General features: G+C 49.4%; 1 protein-coding gene across 1 annotated transcript; it reads right to left on the bottom strand.

Annotated features, from left to right (window-relative positions):
- Positions 1–306: 306 nt before the first annotated feature.
- On the bottom strand, positions 307–23,684 carry LOC105300716 (sodium/potassium-transporting ATPase subunit alpha-2). The gene is made up of 23 exons (XM_011373080.1): positions 23,566–23,684; positions 19,284–19,388; positions 19,014–19,073; positions 17,247–17,450; positions 16,599–16,712; positions 16,200–16,334; positions 15,382–15,499; positions 13,312–13,580; positions 12,297–12,495; positions 12,057–12,166; positions 11,780–11,914; positions 10,879–11,068; positions 10,577–10,752; positions 6,790–6,926; positions 6,165–6,315; positions 5,916–6,084; positions 5,510–5,664; positions 5,220–5,343; positions 4,879–5,024; positions 4,545–4,675; positions 1,968–2,069; positions 1,770–1,861; positions 307–802 (listed from the first exon to the last, which is right to left on the bottom strand). The coding sequence occupies exons 1-23, from the start codon at positions 23,575–23,577 to the stop codon at positions 774–776; spliced, it is 3,063 nt and encodes a 1,020-aa protein (XP_011371382.1). The 5' UTR covers positions 23,578–23,684; the 3' UTR covers positions 307–773.
- Between the last annotated feature and the right edge of the window lie 4,194 nt (positions 23,685–27,878).

Here is a 27,878-nt window from a genome sequence, read left to right on the forward strand (position 1 = left end):
TTGTTACTCTGATGACATTTGAATCTGGTATGCGGCAGGGTACTCTAAAAGGGCAGGACACAGAGCTGGAGCCTAGACATCTATCTATATGTCAAATACCATGTCATTGACACTCTCTCTCCTTTCTTATCTCTCTCCCATTGTTGTTTGCCTCCTCTGCCATACCAAACTCCCACCTGTCTGCTCAGCTCTCCTCTAGGGGTTTCTAACTAGTCTTGACTGGGAGACAACTGGCTTCTCCATCCAGCTTCCCTTTCTGGCCTCACCAGGAGAAACCATTTGTGCTTTCCAGGTTGGAGGTGGAAGTAGGCGACAGGATTGGGCAGGAAGCAAATGAGAGGTGAAGGTAGGAAGTGGGATGAGGCTGGAGAGATAAAGAGACACTGGTGATCTGAGATGGTCTTCCTCCTCTCGGTTAGATAGGTCCTGTCTTTGGGTGTTAGTCTGTTCTAGTGGGAGGTGGGAGTGAATGGATAGGGAATGGGAAGGGCTAGGGTAACCTTCAGTACCACATTAAAATAACACAGTGGAGTGGGTGGAGCAGGATCTGGGGAAGATGTCTAATCTGACGGTTCAGAGTTGGGTTTCTGGGGCAATCACCCCAAGCTTGTTTACCTACTCCTCCCAACTTAGCCTGCTGAGTTGCCTCATTCTCTCTCCCCAAATCTTTCCCTAAAAACCACCCCTGTTTTTCCACCCCTCCCCATCATCATCCCCGCAGCACCTACAGAGCACCCCATCTTTCTCGTGCCTGGTTCTTCTTTCCAGTGGGCTCAGTAGTATGTCTCCTTTTCCACCCAGCCTGTTAGAGAGATCAAGGGTTGTAGGGTGAGCTTAAAAAAAAAGGCAGGAGGTAAATTTTCTATGAACTTGGGTGGCTGAGGCCAGGTGGATAGGAGCCTAGGGATGGGGGCCAAGGGAAGTAGCCTCAGTGGGGTTAAAAGGGGTGGGGGATGAAACCCTATGAGCTGGGGTAGTAGATTAAGAGAAAAGAGAGACTTGTATTTAGCATGGTGGAGGGTGGGTATAGAGTAGTAGTTGGGGGTGAAAATGCAACTGTTTATAGGAGCTATTCAGATAAAAAATGAGTTTCTAAAGAGGCAGTCACCTGTTGTTGCTGAACAGAAATTTGGCAGCTCTTGTAATTTTCCAGAAGTTAGAAATTTGGATTTTATGTCAAAGCCCCTAAGTTTTAGATATTGGGTCAATTAAAAAAACACACCTGAATAATACAGGGCAAGACAAACCAAACACTATCCATGGACCATGTTTGGCTTGTAGGCCATCCTTTTTCAACCTCCAGTAAGTGATCAAAATGCTTGTTGAAAAAAACAAAACAAAGCACTTGTTCGATACCTGGGAAGCAGGAGGCCTTGGTTTCCAGTGTCAATTATGCTGCTCCTTGCTTTATGACTCTGAGCAAATAAATTTACTTCTGTGCCTCTTTTAGCTGTCAAATGTGGAGGTGGGATTAGATGACCTCAAGGGCCTTTCTAATTCTGGTATTTTGTGATTCCAGGTGGAAGGTGCAGTTGCTTCAGAGACCAACTGCATGTTAAGGTGTGACCAGAATCTGAGAGGAATAGGGTGCAGAGAACACATTCAATGGAATTAGGTGTCCTAGAACCTGGAGCCCAGGATCTGAGGGCACTGGGGAAAGGAGCAGGGCTCTGTAGTTGGAATAGAGTTTGGGTTGGGAGCCCTGGAGGCATAGCCAACAGTGGGGGTCACATTTGCTGGGGGTTGGAGTGAGGCGTGCAGGTGCTTACCGCCAGGATATCGTCGCAGGATGAGCTTGCGGACTTCATCATAGATGAAGATGAGGAGACTGTAAGGGAAGGCACAGAACCACCAGGTGACCCTGAAGGAAGCAGAGGAGAGTGTTAGGAACATTAGAAGCTGGTCACATAAAGGATGATGAACCAGAATTTGGATCCTAGAAGGTGCCTTTCTAAAGAGACACTCACTTGAGCGGGTACATGCGGAGGGCCACACCCATGCCTGGACAGTAGGACAGAAAGGCAGCTAGCGCTGTCTCCTCCAGGAGCCCAAAGATCAAAATCTTGTTCCTGGAGGCAAAGAAAGGAGGATAGGTAGCATTTGAAGGGAGGGGAAAGAGAAAGAGATCCAGGGAGACCCCTGGTGGGGGAAGGGAAGGAGGGGAGAGGAAATGTGAGGGAGGGATCATAAATGACATCTTTCTGTGCCCTCTGCAGATATTCTCTTCTCATTCTGTGTGTAACCCAAGAAATATTTTTCTCTATTTTTATGCTTATTGATTAACCTCTGATTCTTGTCTATAATACATATATTCATTCATTAAATAAATGTTTCTATGTGTTGGGTGATGCTCTGTTCTAGAGATGCCATGGTAAACACAAGCTTCCTTCTGGGGACATGGGGACTGCTCTCCAGCATTTATAATCTTGTTATTGCTTCAGGCAAGTGGTCTGTGAAAGTGTCATCTCCTCAGCAAGGTGCTGTGAAAGCTCCTTCAGTTCAGGGCCCATGTATGTCTTCTACACTCCCAGTGTCTCCTACAGCCCCTGGTAGCTGTCAGTTGTAGATATTCAATAAAGAAGAGAATGTTTGTAAAGTACTTAGCAGAGGGAGAGCTCACTGGAGAGTAAGTGTTAAATATATATTTACTATGGCAGGATTAAAAAGCAAGATAGAATCAGATTCTGAGGGCAGTTTCTGGAATCAGGAGCACTGCCACTTACTAGCTTTCGGTTATAAGCAGTGTTTCATTACTTCTCTGAGCCTCATGTTCCTTCTCTGTAAAATGGAGATATTACCTTTATATCATAGGATTGGAAAGTCATGGGAAATAATGTATGGAAAGTGCTCAGTCATATTATCATTACTCAACCTTATGCACTTCACTTCTTTATGGCTTAAACCAGTGGTTCTCAAACTTTTCACTCACTCTGGACCCCTCTATTTTTCCTCTGTAAAGGCCAAATTTTAATTGATTTTTGCTTTTCAAGCTACATTTGTTAATAAATAGTAAATATGTTTCCCCAATTAAAATTAATTAGAAATATACCCAGCTTCCAAACAGAGCTAACTACACTTGATACGATCACTATGCTGCATACCTAGACTTCTGCCCAAGAGCGACACTTAAGTGGGCTTAGGAGCCTTCTCACAGGTAAGTGCTTAATTTCCGTAAAGCCTTTTGAACTATGTGAATAGCATCCTGGAGGACCCTCTGAGGGCCCAGGGACCCCAGGTGGTGCCTGAGGTGCTGAAGCTGCCTCTGGCCAGGTGATTGGTTGGTATTAGTACTCCCCTGTACCCAGCCTGACTTTCTTTTCCATTTGCCTCTCAAATGGGCTGAATTTAGCCAGTTATGTTCCACCTTCCTATGTCCCCCATGCACTACTCAGTAAGTCTCAACTCAGAACTGTATCCAATTTCTTGGATTCTCTGCTCTTTGTTGTCTTCTTACTTCATTTTCCTTGTTAGTGTTTTTAGCTCACTGGAATCACCTTTCTTCATGCTACCTTTATTTATCTAACAGACTTTTCACTTTTTTCTCCCTAGGATCTTAACTGCTATTAACTTTACCAGGATTTTGACATCTTAATTTTTTCCTTTACTAAGAAATTGTGACAAAACTCACTTGGGGAATTGTGGCCGTTGTCTCCAGTAGAAGAAAATAAAGAGAACAGGCCTGATAACTTTAGCACTTACTACCACCCATGTGACAATCACAGTGATTTCTGAGCACCTCCCAGGTGCCAGACTCTGTGATAGGTGAGCTGCCCAGTGTAGTGGCAAAGAGCTTGGGCTTTAGAGGCTGATCTGGGTTAACCCTTACCAGCTGAGTGACCTCAGGCACAACATTTAAACTTTTTGGGGTCTCATCCATAAACCAAAAATAATATCTACCTCATAGAGCTGTTGTGAGGTTGAACAATGTCTTTGAATCACTTACCTCAGTGACTGGCACATTGTAACTCACAATATAAGAAGGTATTAAACCTGACCCTGAATGGCTCACCAACCCTACAAGGATAACACCATCACCATAGGGCAAGAGCTACCCACAAATGTAGGGGAGCATGGGAGACCCTGTTTTTAGAGATAGGCAAAAGATGGGGTGTCAATAGAGTAAGAGATGGAGGAAGGAAGAACGAAAAGGAAGGAAGGAAAGAAGTAAAGAAGGAAAAAAAGAGGAAAAAAGGAAAGAAAGAAAGAAAGAAAGAAAGAAAGAAAGAAAGAAAAAGAAAGAAAGAAAGAAAGAAGAAAGGAAGAAAGGAAAGAAGAGAGAGAGGGAGTAAGGAGGCATGAAGGGAAGAAAAAGAAGGAAGGTGGAAGGAGATCTTAACAAAGTACATTTTAGGAACAAAATAAAACTCATCAGAAATAGTTGTATCACTCCATCTTCTTTCATCTATTTCAAACATGGCTATGGATATGATGTGCCCCCAGCAGAACTGGGCCCATGGGCTTAAGGCAAGACTATGCAGGTTGGCGAGTGTGCCTAGAGCTGACTCTGCCTGGGGGGACGGGTGCCTGGCAGGGGAGGCACTCACTTCATGCCCTGCTGGAAGACTGAGTTGCGGCGGGTCTTGCAGATGATGAGGTCGGCCCACTGCACAACCACGATGCTGGCAAAAAAGGCTGTGTGGCACGTAAACTCTACCACCTTCCGCTGCTCATAGGTCTGGGGGAAGGTAAGTAGAGAAGTGACAGTGTGAAAAAAAACGGGCAGGATCAGAGTGTAAAATAGCTCAGGGCCATTGTTAAACCCTAGGCACCAAGTCTACCCTTAGCCCCCAATCCTAGTTGGCCACTACTGACCACCTCTGCCAGGCATTTAGCTCACCTCTCATATACATATGTCCACACATACTCAGCCCCACTCACCCACTCCTGTCCATAGCTGTCCTCCAGGTCATTTGTGGACCGGTCATCCCAGTCAAGGCGGATTCCCAGCAGCCGTGAGGGCAAGAAGCCATTCTCTGCCAGGATCACGAAGTAGGTGAAGAAGCCGCCCAGTGCCTGGATCATCCCTATGGGTCGTGGGCGAGAGGCAGGGCCTGGGTCAGAGAAGGAAGCTGGAGGGGCCACCCTGATGGGCCACAGCAGACATTTCTGACCCTGGGGGAGCTGGGCCCTATCCTGGACATTTGCCGGGAGCTCCTTACTCTAAAAGCTAGGGAAAGCATTCTTTGAGGTCCCCCTGGAACCCAAGGGCCCTGCCGTACCGATCTGTCCATAAGCCATGCTGATGAGCCGCTCATTGACCAGCTTGTCTGTTTGTGAGTTCCTCGGCTGTCGTTTCATGATGTCACTCTCAGCTGCCTCATAGGCCAAGGAGATGGCAGGGACCTATGTGAAGTGGGGAGTTGGGGTGAGGAGGGTATGGAAGGGAGCCTTGTGCTTGTTTTCTCTTCAACCTGCAAGCCTGGACAGCTGCCCCTGACCTGCTGCCCATCCCTTCTCACTGTGCCCACATGTTGCCTTGCCTGTCCCCTACTTCAGCTCTTGGCCTCACCATGTCAGTGCCCAGGTCGATGCAGAGGATGGTCACAGTGCCCAGTGGTAGGGGGATGTTGGCGATGATGAAGAGCAGGAAGGGGGTGATTTCAGGGATGTTGCTGGTCAGGGTATATGCGATGGATTTCTTCAAGTTGTCGAAGATGAGGCGGCCTGTGGAGAGATTCTGAGGGCATCAGGGAGATCAGAGGGACCCTTCTCCACCCCTAGCCCCAGAAGTGGGGCTGCCTGACTTCCTGAGAGAGGAAGATTTTGTGTGTGAAGAAAGCTAAAGCCAGCAGTGGTTGCCTGGAATCGTGAGGTGACTTTGTGACTGAGGTAAAAGGCACGGGAAGCACAGGAAGCAGGTATCCGGGCATCAAACATCCTGGTTGCCACCCCAGAGCAGAGCATAGGTTCCTCACCCTCCTCCACGCCTGTAACGATGGAGGCAAAATTGTCATCCAGCAGGATCATGTCGGCTGCCTGCTTAGAGACGTCAGAGCCTGAGATGCCCATGGCAATGCCTATGTCCGCCTTCTTCAGCGCGGGGGAATCGTTCACACCGTCGCCCGTCACCGCCACTATGGCTCCCTGGGAGAAGGTACAGCCAGGCTAGAGGGTCAAAGCCCTGCACACAGCATGCCCGCCCTGCCTCATACCACCTTGCTCACCTGCCTCTGACACCCCTCCACGATGATGAGCTTCTGCTGTGGAGATGTCCGTGCAAAGACAATCTCCGTGTGGTTCTTGAGGATCTCGTCCAGCTGCTCTGATGTCATATCCTTCAGATCAGAGCCATGCACCACACACGCCTTGGCCTCTCTGCAGAGCAGGGGCAGAGGTGCTGATTCCTGGCCTAGCCAGCCTGCCATCTGTCCTGACTGCCTCTGGTGCTCCAGTCCCCCCTGGCCTCATCTTCCTCTCTCTCAAAGCTCAGTGACCTGTTTTTCCCAGTTCTCTCTCTGAAGAAGTGTTGCTAGATTCTCTTCATGCACATCATCACAGTCAGCACAGTTTGCTAGGCGTGTGTTCTATCCCTTATACATATCTCACTGCTGTAGCTACCCTGCGGTATAGATAAGATCCTATTTTGTATTTGAGAAAATGGAGACTCAAAAAGGTAAGAAGACGTCTCCAAGGTTACGCAGCTAAACAGTGGCACAGCCTGGACACATTTAGAACTGAGGAACCAAAGGAAAGGCCTGTAAAGGTCCCAGAGGTGTTAACCCGATATCCCAGGCAAGACTCAGGTACCCTGTGGTTGATCAAGGATAGGGGGTCCTGCAAAGGCCTCACCTGGGGTTGACTTGACTGACGGGTATGTTGAGCCGGGCTGCAATGTCCTCCACAGTCTCGTTGCCTTCTGATATAATGCCCACGCCTTTGGCAATGGCCTTGGCTGTGATAGGGTGGTCCCCGGTCACCATGATCACCTGGTGGGAAGAAAGGAGAAAAGGTAAAAGGACAGCAGTATTAAGATTTTCCCCTCCTTCTAGTTCTTTCCCAAAGTCAGGAAAAGCCAGACCACTAGATGCTGAGGCTGATAGATCTCAGCCGAAAAAATGGAACTCGTGTGTGTGTGTGTGTGTGTGTGTGTGTGTGTGTGTGTGTGCGTGCGTGCGTGCGCGCGTGCGTGCATCTTTGGGTGAGTAGGTGAGGGGGAGAGACAATGACAAGTTATATTCTGGGGATCAGAAATAGTTTGCTTAAATGAAAGAAAGCTGCCATGACAAAGTAACATGTTGACAAGGTTCCCTTGGAAAAGAAGCCTCGAAGATTGTTCAGGAGTAAGGATTTCATGGGATACGAGGCTATCAGAGCCAGAGGACCCTTAATAGCTCCCTCCTGTTACCAACGAGGAAACAAAGGCTTAGGAAGGGTCGTGATTTGCTTAAGGTTGCAGAGAGTCAGAATCAGAATGTGGTCTTCTTACTGTCCAATATAATTGCTACAGGCAGTCTCACTGGACAGAGTAAGGAGGACATGGAGACGGTCCTCCTTCCCTCTCCCCGACATTACTCCATGATGTGGGAAGAAGGTGATTCCTACCCTAATAATAATATTCATTGTAGTGTTGCAGAATGGTTGAGTTGGTTGGGGAGGGTGGTTGGCATCTGAGAAAGCTACTTAAGAGGCTATTATAAGCATCAGATGATCAAAGCTGGATTAGGTTAGCATTTGCATGTTTTGGTTCATGGGGACAAACCAAATAAATATTAAGAGAAGGAAGCCTCTTCAGGCCCCACTGCCTTCTCTCACAGCCCTACCACTTCACTGAAACTGCCCCCCAAAGGACACGTAAGCCTCTAAATTGAAAAACAATAGCATCTTTTCAATACTCCTCCTCTTGACTCTTCTGAGGCATTTGGCACTATTCACTATCCCTCCTTGAAACACTCTCCTCCCTTGGGCCCTTTACTTCTGGTTCCCCTCCACTCTCTCTTCATTCACTTTTTCACCCTCCTCAGGGAGGCAGCCAAGAAGGGTGGAAGAAGTAGCTTGGAGTTGGAAGGCTGACTTAAGTGTAAACCTGACTTTCCCTAGCTCTAGGACCTTAAACAAGTCCTTTCACTGAGTCTCAGCACATGGAGAAAATGAGTCCTACTTTTTGTGGTTGTCATGAAGAGTAAGGGGCATTGGGTAAACACCTAATAAATGTTAGCTGTATCTTACCACTCTCTTCCCTTGGTCACTGGTTCTCATTCCTCTACTTGCTCCTAAATGTTGGTGTGCCCTGGGGTTTCACTCTTCTCCTCTTTCTTGACTCATGCTCTTTCTCTGGACAATGTTAAACATTACAATTTGTAATTATCAAAAATTTAACTGAACTACTTCATTATATTGCTGCCTTGGCATCCATTTTGTTAGTCTAGGTGTTTTGTTCCTGGGCAATATAATAAAACGTCTTAATATGTTTTTATTTTGCACTCGTGGTCTAATGAGACTCAAAGCTTTAGTCCTGACAGTCTTTCTTGAGCTGTAAACCATATTCCAGCTTTTCCTAGAACACCTCTCCCTGGGTGTCTTACAGACTGTTTAAATATAAGGTCAAGTTGAACTCATTATTTCTACTCCCACCATCCACACCAAGCCTGCTCCGCTACTCCCTACATTAGGAAATACCCCCTATTCAGTCAGACCTTTTGTCTCCTATGTCCTCCTCATCTTCCATATCCAGTTTGGTCACCAAGTCCTCCAAACATTTCCCGAAAGTAACAACTCTCCTCCACTCCCTTTGTCGCTGTCCTCGTCCGGGTCATCATCCCTTGCCTGCACTATTGTAATAGTCTCTTGCCTGTCTCCATGACTCTAGATCTTCTCCAAATCCAGGTCCTCCTCCATCCAGGTAGCCTCCTAAAAGCTAGATCTGCCCTGTGACACGTGTGGCTCTCTGTGGACCTCAGGATAAAGCCTAAGTCTGGCATTTAAGCAAATGGCCCTGGCCCAAAGTTCCAGCCTTAATTCCCAGTGGTCCTCTGCCACCTTTCCCTGTAACTCACATGCTGGTACAGTCTAACCATGCAGGGAACACATTGTCCCTGCTCCTGACGTGCCTTCCTCTTCCCTCAGTGCCTTACAAAATACTTGTCAACTGTTGAGGCCTGGATCAAATATCATGCCCTCTGTAAAACACTGTCGTTTCCTGAGGCAGAATTAACTGCTCCCTGCTCTGACTTCCCATGGAGGGACTTTCCTCAGGCCTCTGAAGTAGTTCTAATCATGGCAAGAGGCAGCCTGATGAGCAGGGGCAGTATGTACCTTCCAGAGAAGCAGGCCATGCTTCATACAGCCAATCCATTTCTTACTAGCAGTTTTATTTTGGGAAAGCACTTACCCACTCTGAGTCTCAGCTTATTTTATTTTTAAATGAGGGTAATGATGCTTACCTTGGAGACAGAGTGCTATAGGATTCAGAAATCACATATATACCCATATATACAGAAAAACCCTCTAGTGTGATGGTTAAGAAATAGCTGACTGCCTTGGTTTAAATTCTGGCCCTACTACTTACTAGCTGTGTGGTCTTGGGCATGTTACTTTGTGCCTCAGTTTCCCTCTCTATAAAAAAAGGAAAATACTAGTGCTTGCTCATAGGGTCGTTATGAAGATTAAATGAGATTATACAGGTTTAGTACTAATAGCAGTTCACAAAACAATTGGCTGTTTTTATTATTATTAGAGTATCTGACTCATAGTAGGTGCTCAATTACCCTAGCTATTATGATTGTTTAGTGGTTAATTGTAAAGGCATTTGTTCCCCCTGAGAGACCATGAGCTCTGGAAGCCAGGCTATGTCTTACTCATTTTTGTATCCCCAGCACTTAGCACAGCACCTGGACCTCAGTAGACAAGGTGAGTTGAACTTACATGATAATAGGTGAGATATTGAAAAAGCAGGAGCAAGTGAAGGCACCAGAACTGGTGAGTAGCTAGGTTAAGAGGAGTGGTAAATTGCTGTATGTTGGAATAGGAAAGTAAGCTCCAAGATGGAAGGGATTTATGTTTGTTTTGTTTGTTTGTTTATTTGTTTGTTGAACTCCAGCACCTTGAACACTGCCTGGTACACAGTTGGCAAACCATAAATATTTGTTAAATGAAGAACAAATGTAGCACTGGGGAGGGAGTGGACATTGAGAAGCAATTGCAGTTGAACGAGAGAACCCGAGAGAGGTGTGCTGGGTGGAATGAGGTCCAGACCCAGTCTACAAGGTTCTGGCGGGAGTAAGTGGGTGCAGACAGGAGCCTGATAATCCCATCCCAAATGGCTAGAGAAAGTGAGCAGTGGTTGGGAAGAGCAGGACAACTGTATTTCCAAGATAGGGGTGCCAGATCAGCTTGACATCAGAACGGAATGTCAGGGAGGGAGAGGACGGGCATGAGAAACTGGGCATTCTGAGCACAAGGGACAAAGGTGAGTACTTCAAGGCCGTGGCTGACCTTTCTTTGCAGGTGACAGCTTCCTCACAGTCAGTGGGAAGGAGACCACCAGTGGCCTGGGTGTCCCCAGGCCAGCAAGCCCTGCAGCCTCTTGACCTTTGGCATGTGGATGGAGAAGGTGGAGGGGAGGAAGTGAGGCCAGTACCTTGATGCCTGCACTCCGACACTTGCCCACAGCATCTGGCACAGCGGCCCGGGGAGGGTCGATCATGGACATGAGACCCACGAAGCAAAGCTTCTCTGTGGGAAAGTTCAGCTCATCTGTGTCAAATTTGAAGCCACGAGGAAACTTTCCAGAGGGCAGATTCAGTTGACAGAACCCTGAAGGAGGGCAGAAGGGAGGAGTGAGACAGCAAGATGGCTGCTTGAACACCACCAAAGCCCCTAACCCCAGGGAAGCCACTGGAGATCCCTTTCTCGGCCCTGCTCCCTGCTCTGGCTGCTCACCCAGCACTCGCTCCCCTAGCCCTCCCAACTCCATGTAGGCGTTCTGAAAGGCATCTTGCATTTCCTTGTCCAGAGGGATCTCTTTGCCTTGCACCAAGATGGAGGAACACCGGTCCAGGATGCGCTCTGGGGCCCCCTTCATCACCAGCACGTGGCTCTGGGGGCTGTCTTCTCGCTCATGTATGGACAGCTGGAGAGAAGACAAGTAGTTACAGAGAGATCATACTTGTCTTGGTAGCTCCAGTGCCTAGCACAGGGCCTGGGACAGAGCAGAGGCTGGTAAGAAAACTTCCTTGATAAAATAAGTCTTGACCAATCAATCTTTGTCAGCATAGGGACAGTCTCTATGTGTAGAGTGCTGTTTGGGTCTCATAGTCTTAACCTTGTAACTTGGGAGTCACTTTCCCATAGAACATTCATTGACTCAACAAATATTTATTAAAATCAGTTAAGACAGACACTGCCAGGGGCTGGATGGCTCTCTTGTCAGCATCCTCCCCCACCATCATACTGACCTTAGTGGGGCTTTACCTCTATGACCTACATAGACATAGCTGAGACTGTGTTTTGTCATTTAACAGATGCCTACAGGCTGAGGGATACCCTAAGAAAATTTCAAAAGTATGTTTCAACTTAATGGGATAGAAGAGCTGGGGGACTGGAGCCAGAGGTTGGGGAACTCTGGGAAGAAGAGTCAAGAGGGTGACAGGTGTAGTTTGGGAGTTAAGGGATAATGGTAACCAGACATATATTCACTCAGGTTGCCCTGGGAGATAAAGCCAGGGTGAGAGGATATGATGCTCAGATGCCCCTGCTCCTCATATGGATGACTCCCCCTTGGCTTTTATGTACCCCTTCATTTCTGTCCCTCCCCTTCTCCTTTTTGGTGCCCTGACCAGACCTGGTACTTGTTGGTGGAGTTGAAAGGAATTTCTGCCACCTTGGGGTTTCTGTCTCTCATCTTCCTCACAGAGCCACAGGACAGCTCAATGCACTTCAGCAGGGCTGATTCAGAGGCATCACCAGCTGTGTCCCGCTGCCAGAAGAGAATTCAGTGTCACGGGCTGGGGAAGGATGGAGGACCAAGGGGAGAGGGCACTGAGGCTGCCACAGGTGTGAGAGAGGAAGCTGGGTGTTAGCAAAGTGGGCAGGCTATGGAGACAACCCTGACCCCCTACCTTAGACACAGAGATGTTCTCCTGTCCAGCCTTGAAGACTGCGCGGTTGCAGAGACCAGCTATCCGAGACAGGGCCGTCCATGTAGGGGATCGTTTGTCAAAAGTGGCCCCTGGAAGGAAATGAGGGAGAACCAGGAGTTTGGTTTCCCTTTAGAGCCCTTATCTCCCCCCTGCCCACCCCGCCACCCAGTGTCTTGGACATCCTCCAGCCCCCTTCACTCTTCTGCGATGCCCAATCACCAGACTGGTCTTCTGTGGTATCAGCCTCATGGATCTGGTTGTCAAACCACATGTGGGCAACAGTCATGCGGTTCTGGGTGAGGGTGCCCGTCTTGTCGGAGCAGATGGTGGAGGTGGAGCCCAGTGTCTCCACCGCCTCCAAGTTCTTCACCAGGCAGTTCTTCCTCGCCATGCGCTTGGCTGTCAGGGTCAGACACACCTGATAGAGAGAGAGGAAATAAAAAAGGGCTAAGCTTGAGCTGGAGATGTCTATGACTTTACCCCAGAGCAGGGCTCTCTCCTTCCTCCCTTGATTCTGCTCCACAAACATGAGTGGGACCTAAGTGTGAGCAGTTGAATCAAGATCACAGGTGTATATTTAAGTGAAATGTCCAGTAGGGAGTTGAAGACATTTGGCTAGAGCTTCAGAGAGGGCCAGTGTAGCGCTGTGTCTGGGGATGTGAGAGTCGCCCAGATCAGGCCCTGGAAACTGTGCTCACTCTAAGGGTGTAAGGGGAGAGCAGAGAGCTGAAGCCTGAGAATTAGCATCAGGGAGAAAGAGAAGACACTGCTGGGGACAGAGAGGGGAAAGCCAGGATAGTGACATGTCACAATGATCAACGAGAGAGAGGATTCCAGGCAGGTGGACAGCAGTATCCATTTCAGCAACAGAGTTAAAGATTGAAGCTGAGAAAAGGTCACTGGATTTGCTAGTTAGTCACTGGTGACCTTTGAGAGAGCCTCTACAGAATTGTTGGCCTGAATGAGCTCCAGACTGCAAGAGGCAGATGAATAATTTGTGGTTAGTGAAAAGAGGTGACCATGACAAGCTCCAGGAGAGAAACTTTGTGCCGAGGTATAGCCCAACCTGAGATTTTTTCAGACTCAAACTCTGAGGCATGTATTAAAGGAGAATGTGTTATGTGATTTTAGGGGTTGGCAGTAAAAAAATTGCTGAGAAGTAATAAGCCTCTATTACTTTTGAGGAAAGGGTAGCAAGACCCTCCCCTGGTGGCTTTTCAGCTTGACCACTCACAGTGACAGTGGCCAGTAGACCCTCAGGCACATTGGCCACGATGATGCCAATGAGGAAGATGACTGCCTCCAGCCAGCTGTAGCCCAGGATGAGTGACAGCACGAAGAAGGAGACACCCAGAAACACAGCCACTCCTGTGATCAGCTGGATGAAGTGTTCGATCTCCATGGCTATGGGTGTCCGCCCAACTTCCAGGCCTGAGGCCAGAGTGGCTATGCGGCCCATCACCGTCCGGTCACCTGTGGCAATCACGATGCCCCTAGCAGTGCCTGAAACATAGGAGAGGACACCAGGCTGAACTGAAGCACTGTCCTACTTCCTGAGAAAGGAAAACCATACTGGAGTAAATGGGCCAAAGACTCTGATCCTGCAGTTTTAGTAGATTGGCTTACTTTCCCTGCATAGATTGCCAGTCCCAGGCTCAGTACAACAACAAATTATTTTCACCTACACTTGGGCCCGTGGAAAAGCCTTGCAAATAATGTTCAAATTGAAGAGATTCAATAAGTGAAATAAAAATATTGCCTGCAGTATTTTAGTAAAATCAATCTCACACTTGTTATTGAAAAGTATATTATGAACACAAAGTAAAGCACTTAAGAATTTTCCATGTAGTCTTAAGATTCTTTTTCTCAACATTAGGCATGAATCTCTATAAAAGAAGCTAGGCAATTACTGACCCTTATGTAGACATTAAAGAGGCCTTTAGGGGAGGAAGGGTGGGAAATGGGAAGAGCATGCATGTAGGAGCCAGCTAAACCTGAGTTTGAATCCTTGTTCGAGTTCCTACCTAGGGACCACTTTAATAATTAAATGAGAGTGCTGAAATGCACCTAGACCAGTTCCTGGCACATAGTAGGCACTCAACAAATGTTAGTTCCATTTATGACCGATGCTCTCTTCAAAGCTAATTTCAGAATAAATAATGGAAATATTTTGCTAGGCATTTTAAACAATTGTGGGACATGTGGAACAATCTTCAGAATCTCAGCATGTTAAAAATTTAGGAAATTTAATTTTTGGTGATTTTCATTGTAATTCCAACTTGCTGAAGGAGGAGAAAAGCCCAGAGAAACAAATGCACTGAAGAGAAGTGACAAAACAAGAAAGGCAAGGTGTGTGTGTGGGGGGTGGCACAAGTCCTCCTTTGTCCAACTTTCTGAGGCCTATGGTCTGGTCAGGCTTCTTTCGCCCACCAGCTCTTGCTCCCTATCCCCTCTTCAAGTCAGCCCTGACTAGGATCACCATGACCAGAGAGGGCACAGGCTTCAGCTGTACTTGGACTCCTGCCACTTGGTGGTGGCAGCTTTGGAAGCTCTTACTGCCCTCTGGTCACCTCTAGAACCCAGAACAAGAATGGGTCAAACTCGGCAGCCAGTGCATGACAATTTCTCTTGGTGAAGTGCAGTCCTAGATGTAGCCTAAAGGAGGGCCCAAGTTTCCACCTTGCATGGAAACTTCCCACCCCTCCCCCAGCCTGGGGGTCTAGTCAAAGCAAGGGCCACAGAATGAGGCAACTAGTAGTCCCAGACCCAAGAGAAACAGAAGGTATCTGTCAAGCCAAAGACACCCAAGAATCAAAGCTGGCTTGGGGTGTGTGTGTGTGATGTGTGATGTGTGATGTGTGGAAATGTGTGATTTTTGTCTGTGTGAGGTTTGTGTGTATAAGTGTGTAATGTGTGATGTGTGTGATATGTGTGAGTGTGTATGAGTGTGAGATTTGTGTGAGTGTGTGATGTGTATGTGATGTGTGTGTGAGATGTGTGAGTGCGTGTGATGGGTGTGTGTGTGTAGGGAGTCTTGGTCCAATACCTGAAGGCTTTGGAATCCGCTCAGTCTTGGAGTGGATAGAGCAGAGCTGCCCCAGCAAATACCCTGCTCTCTGAAAGGGACTATTTTTGTAATTTTCAGGGCTCTTAATCCCTGAACCCTCAATTCCCTTCTCTATAGCAGGGCTTTTGACAAGGAAGTACAGCCAGAGCCCCCAATTCTGACTGAGGATTCAGGATTCAGACTCCTCCCTTAGTGAGTGCTAGGGTGAGGAGTACCCCCACCAAGCCAGCGCCTCACCTTCCACACAATTGGTAGAAAAGAAACAGATATTGCGGGTCTCCAGGGGGTTCTCATGGGTGAACTCAGGGGAACGAGTTTGGGGCTCTGACTCGCCAGTTAGGGATGAGTTGTCCACCTGGGGAGAAAGGAGAGGAATGTAGCCATCAGACTGGCAGATACATTTGTGCACACACAGCTGTTTCCTGACTCCAACTGCAGTCAATCTTCATGACACAAGGGACAAAATTATTCTCGTCCTCATCACATATTTATAGCATTACTCAGCTATTGTCCCTGCACTGGTTTGGAATCATAGCTCTTACTAACTTCTTTATGACCTCAGGCTAGTTACCTAACCAGAGCCTCCATTTACTCACCTGTAAAATGGGGGAATTGTACAGAATTCCAGAATATCTGCATTGCACAATTATAAGGGGTGCCACCAACACTGTAGTCTATGAACATGGCACCATCTAAGGTTATACATGGCATAGCTTATGTGGCCATAAGCAACAACCCTGCATGATTAGACCATTCTTTCAGAGTTAAATTACATGCCATATGTGATGTACATAAAGCATCTGACAATAATTGGAACTCAATACAAGATGGCTATAAAGTAGATATCAAAATATACCCAGGGCACAGAGCATTTATCACACAGATATAAGGAGACAATGCACTATATATGAGACAAGGTGAAGCTGGGAGGTATGGGGTCAGCGGTTGGCATTTGGATCTGGGTCCCCCGATCTTCAAACCTCTAACCGGGTCCCTCCCAGCTCTACACAACCTTCCTCTTAGACCAGCCAGTCTCTCTGCCATGGCCTCCTCACCTTACAGCCGTGAGAGGAGATGATCCGGAGGTCAGCAGGCACGCGGTCTCCACCCTTCACTTCCACCAGGTCTCCTACCACCACCTCCTCCGCATTGATCTGCATCTTCTCGCCCTCCCGCACCACCAGGGCTTGCTGTGGGGAGGCCATGCGCATCTCATGAGGTGCTCATCTCTACCTCTAGCTTCCTCTCTTGCTGGTCTCCCACCTCTCCTCCAACCCCACTAAAGAGGAGGAGAAGCCCTGCACCCTTAGCAACAAAACTAGGTCCTGACATTGATAGTTAGAGGGACTTCTCTGCCCAACCCTCCATCTCAGAGCACAAGGAGTTGAGAAGAGATGAGCTGGACCCTCCCAGAAACCTTATGTCCTAGCCCAGAGCACAGCTAAGCCATCTACCTGAGGCACCATATTCTTGAAGGAATCCATGATCTTGGAGCTCTTGGCCTCCTGGTAGTAGGAGAAGCAGCCAGTGACGATGACCACAGCTGCTAGCACCACACCCAGATACAGCTGGTAAGGAGAAAGGGTTTGAGGGACCTGCCCATCTCCCAACCATAGAGGAGCAGCTGCTCTCGGGACAAGCATTAAATGCCACCTTTGTCTGTGTCTGGAAGTGAGAATGGTAGAAGAAAGCTCTTCTCTTTAACCTTCCCCTCAAAATTCTGTCCCTAGCCCCCTAAGATTGGAAAGTATGGGGAGTCTTAGGGAGCTTCCAGGACTAGGATTTCTCTAGGGGGTAAAGACTGAGGAATGCAGACAAGCCCACTTAAGTATGAAGGAATAGGGAAGGGCTTTCTCATTAATGAGCGATTATGATTGTGTGTCTGCATGTGTGTGTGTGTGTGTGTGTGTGTGTGTGTGTGTGTTGGGAATGCTTATGGATTTGTATAGAAGCCTCACCCATTTTCAGCCTAAAGAGCGCTGTGACATGTGCGTCTTGTTCCCTGTCCCCCGCTCCCCCCTCCCCCCCGCCAACTGTACTGAAGATTTAGGGTTGGAGGACAGAGTTATGGGCTGGTTCAGGGGTCAGGCATCCCAGCTCACATTGTCATTGGATGGTTCATCCTCCATGGCAGCCTGGATACCATAGGCCAGAAAGCAGAGGATGGCCCCGATCCACAGAAGGATAGAGAAGCCCCCGAAAAGCTGGCGACAGAACTTGACCCACTCAGGGGTTGTTGGGGGTGGAGTGAGGGCGTTGGGTCCATCTCGAGCCAGAATATCCTGGGCCCGCTGGTTGGTGAGGCCCTGAGGGAGGCAAGGAGAAGTGCGGGAGATCACATCTGGAACAAACCCAGCCTCTCACCACTTTCCACCAGCTCCTTGGTGGGAAATAATGTCCAGGTGGAGAGGAAAATCCCACCTGGTTGGAAGGGTTAGGGAACCATCAGGAGAGGCCACACGAAGGAGGCGATGTGTTGCAGTGGCTGTTGGAAGCCTTGAAGGCTGAGAAAGGTTTTAAGTGTGGCCCCATTCTCTGGTTATCATTGGATTGAAACACATTTTCAGCCACAATAATCTCCTTTTGAGGCAGCCTGGCTAAGGCTCCCTGGAAAGACATTGCAATGGGTTCTTCCCACTATTTCTCTTCCAGATTCCCCACTTAGCCAAGGATTCAAGAAGAGTCCTACATTATTGACCATCAGTGTCACACAGCTTCGGCAGTCACCTATCACTTTCTCTAGAAAGCCTTGCCTGGCCCTGTTCCCCTAGCCCCAGGCTGGTTCAGATGCCCCTCTCTGCATCCCATTTTATCTCAGGCATTTGTCTAAAACTACACTCACAAAATGGCACTGGAATTCTGTTTGCATTCTTTTCTGCTACTAGATGTTGCATTCTTCAAAGGTAGAGGCCACTTCTTATATACCTCTCTATCTTTCCACTCATTTATTTAATAAATGTGTGTCAAGCATCTACTACATGGCAGGTTCTATTGTCAGCTCTGGGGACCCAGAGATGAACAAGATTCACAAAGTCCCCACCTTGTGGAGTTTATGATCTAGGTAGGTTCCACACAATCAATAAATGTTACTGCCAGAGAGTAAAAAGTGTTATTAATGAAAATAAAGTAAGGTAAAGGAATGGGGACATAAAATTTGGGCAACCAGGGAAGACCTGTAGGAGGAGGTTACATCACTACGTTTTTGATTAATAAATTTTTATCTTTCAATATGATAGGTTTGCTGCTATTGTGCTGCTATTAATGTGACCTTGGGACAACATACTACTGTAAGAATAGTAGGGGTCACCCCACAATTTCATGTATGTCAGTCCTTTAAAAGGTTGTTCATTTATCACTGAGGCTGCTTAGGGTAGAGGGAAAGCCCTGCCTGGAGGCCCTCTGGGGCCTGGGTTCTAAGGCAGGGGTTCCTGACCCCCTGGGCTTTGGACAGCATTGGTCTGTGGTCTGTTAGGAACCAGGTTGTACAGCAGGAGGTGAGTGATGGGGCAGGTAAGCAAAGCTTCATCTGTATTTACGGCTGCTCCCCAGTGCTAGCATCACCGCCTCAGCTCCATCTCAGATCATCAGGCATTGCATTCTCATAGAAGCACCGGTCCCTGGTGCCAAAAAGGTTGAGGACTGCTGTTCTAAGGAGTCCTGGCTTCCAGGTACACAGGAAAAGAGTCATAGACTAGGAAGCAGGGGATCTGGGCTCTAGTTCTGGCTCTGCCATCAACTAGTCTCTTGCTGGTCTCTGTTTCCCTGTCTCTGACGAGGCATGGAGTACAGTTTTAAGGTCCCTTGCACACTGTTGCTGCATAGTTCTCTTACCTCTTTGGTGTCTTCCCCAGAGTCCCCCTGCCACTCACCTTGGACAGGTCTACTTGGTATTTGCGGCCCAGCTCGTCCAAGGACAGCTTGTGATCATCCTGGGGAAGGGAAGCAGAGTTACTTTGGGGAGGGAGGCTGAGTGTGTGTGTGTGTAGAATGCACATGATGGCACCAACAGGCAGAGGGGCGAGGCAAGGAGCATGGGAGGGGTGGGCTCGATCTTATCTGAGTGCACTGGGCTGTGGGGGCAGCTCTTCTAGCATGGGACCCCTTTTCCATAGCCTGGCCAGGTGGGCTATGGGCCTCACCATGGCCACCTCCTTTTTCAGCTCATCCAGCTCCTTCTCCTTCTGTTTCTTCTTGCCGCCCCCATTCTCCGCAGTGGTGGCTGCAGGAGAGTACTCGCGTCCAGCCTGCAGGAGAAAAGGGGAGCCCAGAGAGTCAAGGAAGACAGGGGCTGGAGCCTCTATTCCCTCCTGACTGCAGACAGCCCAGGCATTGGAAGTGGGGGCAATGGGTTCAAAGTAGTGATCTTCTCAAGGGAGGAAAAAGAGAGTGGAGAGTGGAGGGGACCCCAGGTCCTCAGTTTGCAAACTATTGGCAGAGCTGTGGGGCTCTATGTTTAAATTTCACAGAAGGCTGAGGGGATCAGGACTCAGGAGCTCACTCTTAGATGTTTAGTATTTGGGCTTCTGCTAAAATTTTGTTTGTTGAAAGAAACCTGCTGCTAAATACAAACCAAAATATACAAAAACTTTAAAACTACCACCTTACACCATCTAGAATCCTGGAAGGGGGTGGGCAGGGTTGAGGATTGGTGAGGGGTAGAAGCACCCTGTAGGGACGTCTTTGTCCCTACACCATGGCTACTTTGCTCATTGAGGAGTAGAGACAGTTAGGAATTTGGGGGAATAAGAGTCTTTGCAGAGCCAGGGGGCAGGGCAGGAAAGTGTCTGGAGGAGGCTAGGGTACTACAGGGCCTGGTGGTGGCGAGTGGAAATGGAATGATCAAACCTCATGGGCTGACAGAAGTCAGTAGAAGGAGGGTCAGAGCGTGTCCAGGAAATGGGGCCACGAAATTGCTGAGAGCCCTCTGCCCAGCAAGAGGCAATTTGCAGGACTCGAGGCCCCAAAGCACAACTAGGTAATGGGGCTCACAACCTGAGCCTCATTTGTCCCAAAAATAAAGTAAATGGTCTCTGAGGATAAATCTAAAATTAAAATGCATAGAGCTCTTAGGTCTAGGCATTCCTGGGTCCTCTAGTGAAATCAGGTAAACATTTTAGCAGGATCCTCATGAGGCTATCATTTTCCCCTTCCTCTCAGGGCCTGTGGTTTCCTCACCACCACCAGGCTTCCAGGGTCCCATAGAGAACTTCGGGGGGAGAGGGCAGGAAGTTTTTATGCCTCTTTACTCCCTCTTTCTCCCCAGGCCCCTGTCCTCCCCATCCCTTAGGATTATCTCGTCCTTGTCACTGGGTCTGCCCAGTTTCTTTCTCTATGCTGGATGTTTAGGGATGAGCTTTTCTATTCTATGGTGTAATTTTTTTTTTTTCCATAAGGAAGGGATACCTGGGTGAGATTTATGGCCAAGGTTTTCTCTTCTTATGCATTTTTTAAAAGTAGATTTTTCTTTTAGAGCAGTTTTAAGTTCACAGCAAAATTGAGCAGAAAGAACAGAAATTTTCCATATACTGCTGTCTCTACATATGCAGTCTACCCTGAGATCAGTGTCCCCTACCAGAGTGTCATACTTCTCTTAGTCCATAGGCTGAAGTCCATAGACGTACATTGACACATCAGTCATATTATTCAAAGCCAGAGTTTACCTTAGGGGTCACTCTTGGTGTTGTGCACTGTACAGGTTTGGACAACTGTAAATGACATGAATCCAATATTATGGCCTCACACAGAGTAGTTTCACTGCCCTAAAATCCCTCCGTGCTCCATGATAATGCCTTTGTTTCTCATCAGAGTCAGGCAGCTGCTCTGATCATAGACACAAATCCAGCCTCTAGAGAGGGAGGAATCTGACCGACTGATGACATCAGGACAGAAGATGTGCAGTGAGAGTGGACTCTGTAATCTCCTAGACACTGAAGTTTGCATTTGTCTCCATGTGAAGTGTCCATGGGTCAAGTATAATTTTGGCTTTCTAAAGGCTGATCACCTTGGGGAGACTGAAGCAGCCCTACAGATAGGTGGGGAGGGCTTCTGAGCACTGCCCCCTCTTCCTTCCCCAGGTGACCTAAGAGAGTTCATTGTATGGATTGAAATGCTTTGGATACGTGAACTCTGTCGTTGATGGGACAGGGCTGAGAAATGAATGAAAGGCTAACGATGGCTGGACGAGCTTCGAGCTTCGATGTGGCCCTCCGGAGCTTTAGGGGCAGGAATCGGCCTGGTGCCCACAGCGGAGGAGTGCTGCTGGGCAAAGGAGCAGAGGCCCGAGAATTTCTGTACATTTAGATGTAGAATAAAGTTTATGAAGCTTAAAATCCAATGCATGGTTTTAAAAAATTGCCAGCCCACGCACTTTGGGCGTATTGGATGGTGGCCAAGCGAGCAGCCCCACGCAGAATGCGGCACCCCCTTCCCTTAGCTCCCACTATGCTCTCCTTCAGGCAGGCACAGAGCTTGGGACACACGGCCCTTCCCCCTCCCCCTGCCCTGGCAAGGATCTCAGCCTTTGTCGCCAGGAGCCTGCAGAGATTTGGGGCCAGCAGGCTGCCCAGGCAAGAAAGAAAGAGAGGAAGTAAGGACCACCCCCCCACCAACACTCTTTCTCCCTCCCCCAACCACAAGTCCCAGTCCAGGGCTTGAATGCTAAAGGAGAACAGAGAGTTCTTTCTGAGAAAGCCAGAGGCTGGGACAGAGTGGGGGAAGCTGGAAGTCAGCCACTGCTCCCCCCACTGCAGCCTCTCAGTGGCAGCTGGAGCAGGCCAGCTTCCCTCCTACCAGTGCCGTCCCTTCCCCCAACTCCCACGCTGCCCTTCAGGGCCACAGTGTGATGAGGTGACAGTTAGGCCTTTCTTCGGAGGGAAGATGCAGGGGAAAAGCAATGGAAGCAGAATGAATCCCAGAGGGGGATGAGGGTAGGGGCTGCTTCACCTCCTCAGAGGTCTTCCGGCAGGTTGAACTCCAGGCTTCTGCCCTAAGTCCAAGCAGAACTGGATCTGCTGCCTGACTTGCTACGGGGGGTGGCAGGGAAGGGGATGCTAGAGGAGAAGCACAGACCCCAAGCGACTGGAGTCCCCTGAAGGAGTCAAGGTCAAATGGCTTCCCAAGCAAGACCTCTTGAGCTGGGTCCACCTTGTTCTCTGGGGAGCAGGGGAGAAGGCTGCCTCCCTCCTCTCCACTCTGGGTGAGGCAGTGGAGTGTCACCTGACCTCCCCTCAGAGGTCCGGCACCTCAGTTGGGACTCCCTTTCACTCGGGGAACAAGAGATGCCGAGGAGCAGTTTGAAGGTCTCAAGCAGCATATCAATGCTTACGCATGTTTGGGGGCCTGTACATTCCTGAATTTGCCCGCTGAGACAAAAACACAGGTGCTCATCCATGAATATCTGCACCATCTCCAGCTTATGGAAAGCACATGAGTTGTAGGTGCGTGCGCACACATGTTCTATTTATAGCTCACACCCTAGCTCAGGAACCCTGGTGTCCAAGCTCAGAGTTTTCCCAGCTGCTAAACTCACTGCAGTAGCACGTCCTTGCCTGACCCTCCTGGGCCCAGAAACTCCCCACAGTCCCCACAGCCCCGCTCTTTCCTCATATTCCCCGTGGCTCCCTGTGCCCAGCATTGCGTAAAAGGAAAGCCATGGGCACAGTGTGTAATTCTCCATACAGAAATTTCATTTCCAAGAATCCAAGGCTTGGTGCTTGCCTCCACCCCACCCCCAGCCCCACCGCCATAGTTATTAATTTCCCCTTGGCATCTCCCTTGTTGCAGAATGCCATAGGCAGGAGTGGACTGGGAGGTCGGGGAGAGGCAGACCTCACCTCTGGGAAAGTCCCCAAAGCCCAAGGCAGGACAGTGCTGCCTGGGACATCTGGAGGAGTGCTGGGCTGGCGTCTGGGTGCACATGACTCTTTTTCCCCCACACCCCTCCCAGCTGTCCTTGGGACTCAGGGCCCCTGGAGCTGGTACCCAGAACTTCCTGGACCCACATCCTCTCAGGCTGGGACTCCCAAAGAAATGAATATTTTCAGAGGGTGGCTAAGACAGGGAGGATCAGCAGTACCAAAGAACCCTTTAGCTGGGAAGTCAGGAGATTGCTGGGTATGGGACAGAGATGAAGAATGCAGATGAGGGAGAGCTGGAGGGGATGGGTGTAGAGGGCTGTGGAGCTGACTATGGGAGTGCTGCAGAGGAGGGCACTTGGGCATGTGAGCAGTGGATCCGTGTACGCTTTGTAGCGTAGTAGCCAGGAGACTGAGTTCCAAGTTCAAACTACCTCAGCGGATCGGCTTCTCTCTGACCCTCCTTCCACATACCATCCCACCTAATCATTTCTCTCTAGCCTCCCTCAGCCTTCAGAGAGCCTTTCTCCTTCCCACAGAGCCACCCCTGCTCTTTGGGGATACTCACCCCACGGCCCATCTTGGGGCAAAGTGGCTGAGGGGACCTAGGCTGGAGAGATCAGCAGGAAAATTCCCAAGCCCACACCGTGGTCTGGGACAGCCAGAGACCCGGGCAACCAGACAGAGGGCCAGCAACAGGGTAGCTTTAAATAGGTCCCTCTCCCCCCTTCCCCCCGCCTTCCCTCCTTGGAAAAGAAACGTTTGTTGAAACAGGATCCCTGAGGACTCCTCCCCTCCCGCCCCTTAAGCAACTGGCAGTGGCAGTCAGTTTGTCCCGCTGTGTGCTCCCCCTCAGCAAATGCACTTGTCTCCCCCGCCTCCCCTGCAAGGCAGTGTGGAGCAAGAGCGTGAAGATGGGTCTCATAGGGATGGACAGAGGGGAGCAGTCCCCCCAGCCTCCCAGGATCCCAGAGGCTACCTGGTCCACTCTCCTCTTATTTTCCCTGTGGGAAACTGAAGCCCAGAGAGATTAAACAATACAAGCTGTAGAATCAGAACTCAGGTCTCCTGAGCCTACATCCAACCTCCCAGAGAAAGTAACAGAGACTGTTTCCTCTACCGTGGAGGTGGAGGGGACACTGAAGCAGAAAAAGTAGCTAGTGCTGGAACCCAGGCCAAGCTCTGTATATGAAGTGCCTCTGAGGGACCCTGGTCAAAGCCAAAGGTGGCTCAAGAGGCAGCAGGAAGTCTGGAGATGGAGGGGCGGGGGCATCTCCTTGGCTGGTAGGGGTGTCTGTGACCTTATACCAGCTAGCTCAGAGTGGAGGAGATGCGACGCCAGGTGAGACCAGCTGGTCTGGGAGCATTGTTGCTGCCCATTTGATAAAAGAGCCAAAGAATGAAGGGCAAAGGGAGGAAGGGGGAGCTGGAACGGGCAGAGAGAGAAGAAAAACCCCACCACTGCCTTCTCCTGGGAACGGTCAGAGGAAGGGTTCTCCTGGAGGGTCCCCGTTTCCTGGGCACACAGAGGGCAGCGTGGAGGGAAACCAGTGAACTGGAAGCAGGCCTGAACACCCAGAGCCCAAAAGAAGCCGGGAGGGAAGGAAGGAGGGGGCGAGGCCTTCAGTCCAGAGGCTTCAGGTGCCTCTGGCTGGGCTGGGTCCCTGCCTGGCACCAGAGGAAACTCCCTGCAGAGGGATTATCTACCCGTCCCCTCCATCTCCTCCACCAAATCCACTCTGAGGGCACAGGGCTCAAGTCTGAATTCCCTAAATAACTGGCCCCCTCCTGGCCTTCGGTGGAGATTTTCCATTACAGGGATCCGGAAGGTCACATCCTGCTTCCGCCCTTGCCTCCTGGGTTACAAGCTGAAAGGATGGGTAGGATGTGGCAGACGCCTCTCTATGGGCCCTCAGCTAACCTTGAATTTGGGCCTGGGGGAGAACAGGCAGTGAGAAGAAACAGAGAAAAACAGATCCCAGTTCAAGCCCCTGTGTGTAGAGGAGAGTGAGAGAAGTAGCTGAAGGTGTAGTAAGAAGTCTTGTGGTTGGACATTAGGAGAGAATGCTGAGAAGTCACTAGAAGGGTGGCCCACAGGTGGCTGGGTCATTCAAGACCAGGGCAACTGAAGGGCAGCTTTGCTCTGGGATTGGGGTAGACTAGAGAATGACTTCGGATTTAGGAAGCACCTCTTGCTTAGTACCTGGGTTATATTCTGCCCAGCCCGCTCCAGGACAAAGGTGAGATAGATGAGAAAACTAGCCCTAGAACCTGAAGATGTGTAGACGGCAGGCGCTGGCTCTCACCGGTTTTACTCCCCACCCTCTCCCTGTTGGTACCTCCCAGAACTGCCGAGTCCTTCCAAGGCTTCAGCTCTGGTTCCTGTGCCCAAGCCCTATACCAAAAAAGACTGTGTCCTTCCTGTGCGCATACAGCCTAGCACCTCTGCTATGCTCTGCACTGGGGTCAGTGCACAGCCCCAAGGGCACTGCTGCTCCCATGTTTGGGGCTCAGACAAAAGAAAGGGTGGATGGGACACCCAGGGCCCATTCCTTAGCATGTATCCCTGAACATTCTTCCTGCTCAGGTGAGTGTAAGTGCCCTGGGAGTCTACTTCTTTTTCCTCCACTTTGGACCTCAGACTCCAGGACATGGGTATAGATACCTGGTCCTTTGATCTGGGGTGCCTGGATTGGGCTGCTGCTTCTTTCGAACATAATCAGTGGTGCCCTTGGAATGAGAGGAACAAAGCAGAGAGTAAGAAAGACTTGAAAGCAGGAGGTGGGAGAATCAGGGTGACTCATTTGGGGAGTGGGTTTGAGAGAAAGTCATAGGGCAGAGAGGGGTTTGACAAAAGGCAGGATTGAGGGTCCTGAGTCAACTGCATGGTTGGCATAGGGAGCTCTGGGAAGAGGTGTGTGTGTGTGTGTGTGTGTGTGTGTGTGTGTGTGTGTGTGTGTGTGTAAGAGAGAGAGAGAGAGAGGCCAAGACCTGGAGAGGGTCAAAAAGAGACAGAGGAATGTACACTTACACACATTTATGTGCATACTGTGTGTGTTAGCGGCTGAAGGGGACAATGGTGTGAGGTTCCGTGTGTGGGGAAGAGACTGGGCGAAGCTACCGAACGGTAATTCCAGAGCAGAAGCTCCTTCAGACAGGAGAAGGCAACACTCATTGGAATGTGTGGTCAACCTGTTAAAAATGTTATTTGTGTACTGGTGTGTGCAAGTGTGTGTGGCCAGTGTGGGTGTACGTGAGAGTTCGTGGGAGAATGCTCATGTGCATGAGGAAGGGGTGGGGATGCAGCTCAGCTGCATGTGGGTTTTCAAGGTCTCCGAGAAACAGTTTTGTTTCCAAAGTGACTGGCCTCCTGGGGCCTTCAGCCCAGACTTGAAGGTTGTTTCAAGATCATGAAAGAGACGGAGGGAGGGAGAGTGGGAGGGAAGGAGCACTGGGAGCCTCTATCACCCCCACTGTCCTTCCTCCCACCCCCTCACCCCACTTCTCTGCCCCAGTCCTGATTTGGGCCAAGCTCACCAGCGCTGCTTGCTCTCTTCCTCCTCCCTGCGGCCAGCCCTCTCTGAGCAGTCTCTCCTTTTCCTCCTCTTTCATTCTCTCCAATTCTCCTTTCTCTTCTTCCTCAGGGCCTGTGGTCTTGCCACCACTGTCGGGCTTCCAGGGCCTTCTGGGGGTGTGGGTGAAAATTTATTTTTTCAAGGAGAGGCTGTCTTGGGGTTATAGGATAGATAGGGAGTCTGGGAAGGCCTGGAGTGGACATAACAAGTGTCCAACAAAGGTGCCTTTTACTCCTCCTTCTTCTCCAGACCTCTCTCCTCCCACTTCCCGAAGATCGTAGTAACCTTGTGGTAGGAAGTTTGGGCACAGAGCCACAGAGTGGCTGTCCAAGTCTTGCTGCTTCCTCAGTTTCCCCACTGGGCCACAGGGACGGTGCTGGGTTTTCTCTCTATCTCTCTTGATATCTGCTCCTCTGCTTTTTTTCTGGTCTTTCTTTTCAATCTACTCCAAATGGATTATAAAAACTTCTTTCTCTGTCTCTCCTTACTTTTGTCATCTTTCATCTTTTCCCCAGATTATTCTTATCATTTCTTATTGTTAAAACCACTTTTAGAAAGAATTCAGAAAATGGAGAAAAGAGCACTCAGAAGAATTTCCCTCAGCTTCTCTGCCTCTGCTCCGATTCCACCTCTGTTGTACTTTTGCTGCTCTCTGGGTTGGATAGCTCCATGTTCGTGTGCTCCTTAGACATCTAGGTGGTAGTCTAAGGAGAATAAGGAAAGGATCAGCAGTGTGGCCCAGGGCCTGTGTCAACCCTCCTCCCTGAGCATGGTGGCCCAGTGTTGTTCCAGGCACATCTTCCCATCCCACCTTCTCTACCACGCCCTGGTGAGAAGGGTTCATGCCTGTAAATCAGGCCAGCTGAGGTTGGTCCTGGTGGGGCCACTAGCCAGCTGTGTGACTTTGGACAAGGGCTACTCCCACTCTGGCCTTGCTGTCTTCATCTGAATAACGAGGAGCAGAGTTAGAAAATCTCTGAGGTCACTTTGCATCTCTGATGATCCCCAAATTCTTTCTCCTTAGCTCATAGCTCGGCTCAGGTGAACAAAAGTTTCCAAAGGTTTTATCTGTGCGACAACCAACTATTGGAGACCTGGGTTCAGGAGATCCAAGTGACAGATACTGCTATTTTGTTTATTAGTATGACCCACAGAATTAAGTTTAATTCTTTTAACTCTTAGCATAGCAGCAAGGAAGGGCTCTGGGTTTGGGCAGAGACTACCCTGGTTTCTTACGGAGAGTTCCTGTGAGAGAGAACAGGGTCTGAATACCTTTGGGGGAGAATGCCAGGTTGGGGATGAGGCT

The sequence above is a fragment of the Pteropus vampyrus genome, unplaced genomic scaffold (genome assembly GCF_000151845.1).
Source record: "Pteropus vampyrus isolate Shadow unplaced genomic scaffold, Pvam_2.0 Scaffold217, whole genome shotgun sequence".
NCBI lineage: Eukaryota > Metazoa > Chordata > Mammalia > Chiroptera > Pteropodidae > Pteropus > Pteropus vampyrus.

Coding starts and splice junctions, on each gene's coding strand:
- LOC105300716 (XM_011373080.1), bottom strand. Junction 13,581..15,381: donor TTCTACCAATTGTGTGGAAG/GTGAGGCGCTGG, acceptor CCTATGTTTCAG/GCACTGCTAGGGGCATCGTG. Junction 2,070..4,544: donor GTCTTCCAGCAGGGCATGAA/GTGAGTGCCTCC, acceptor CTTTGCCTCCAG/GAACAAGATTTTGATCTTTG.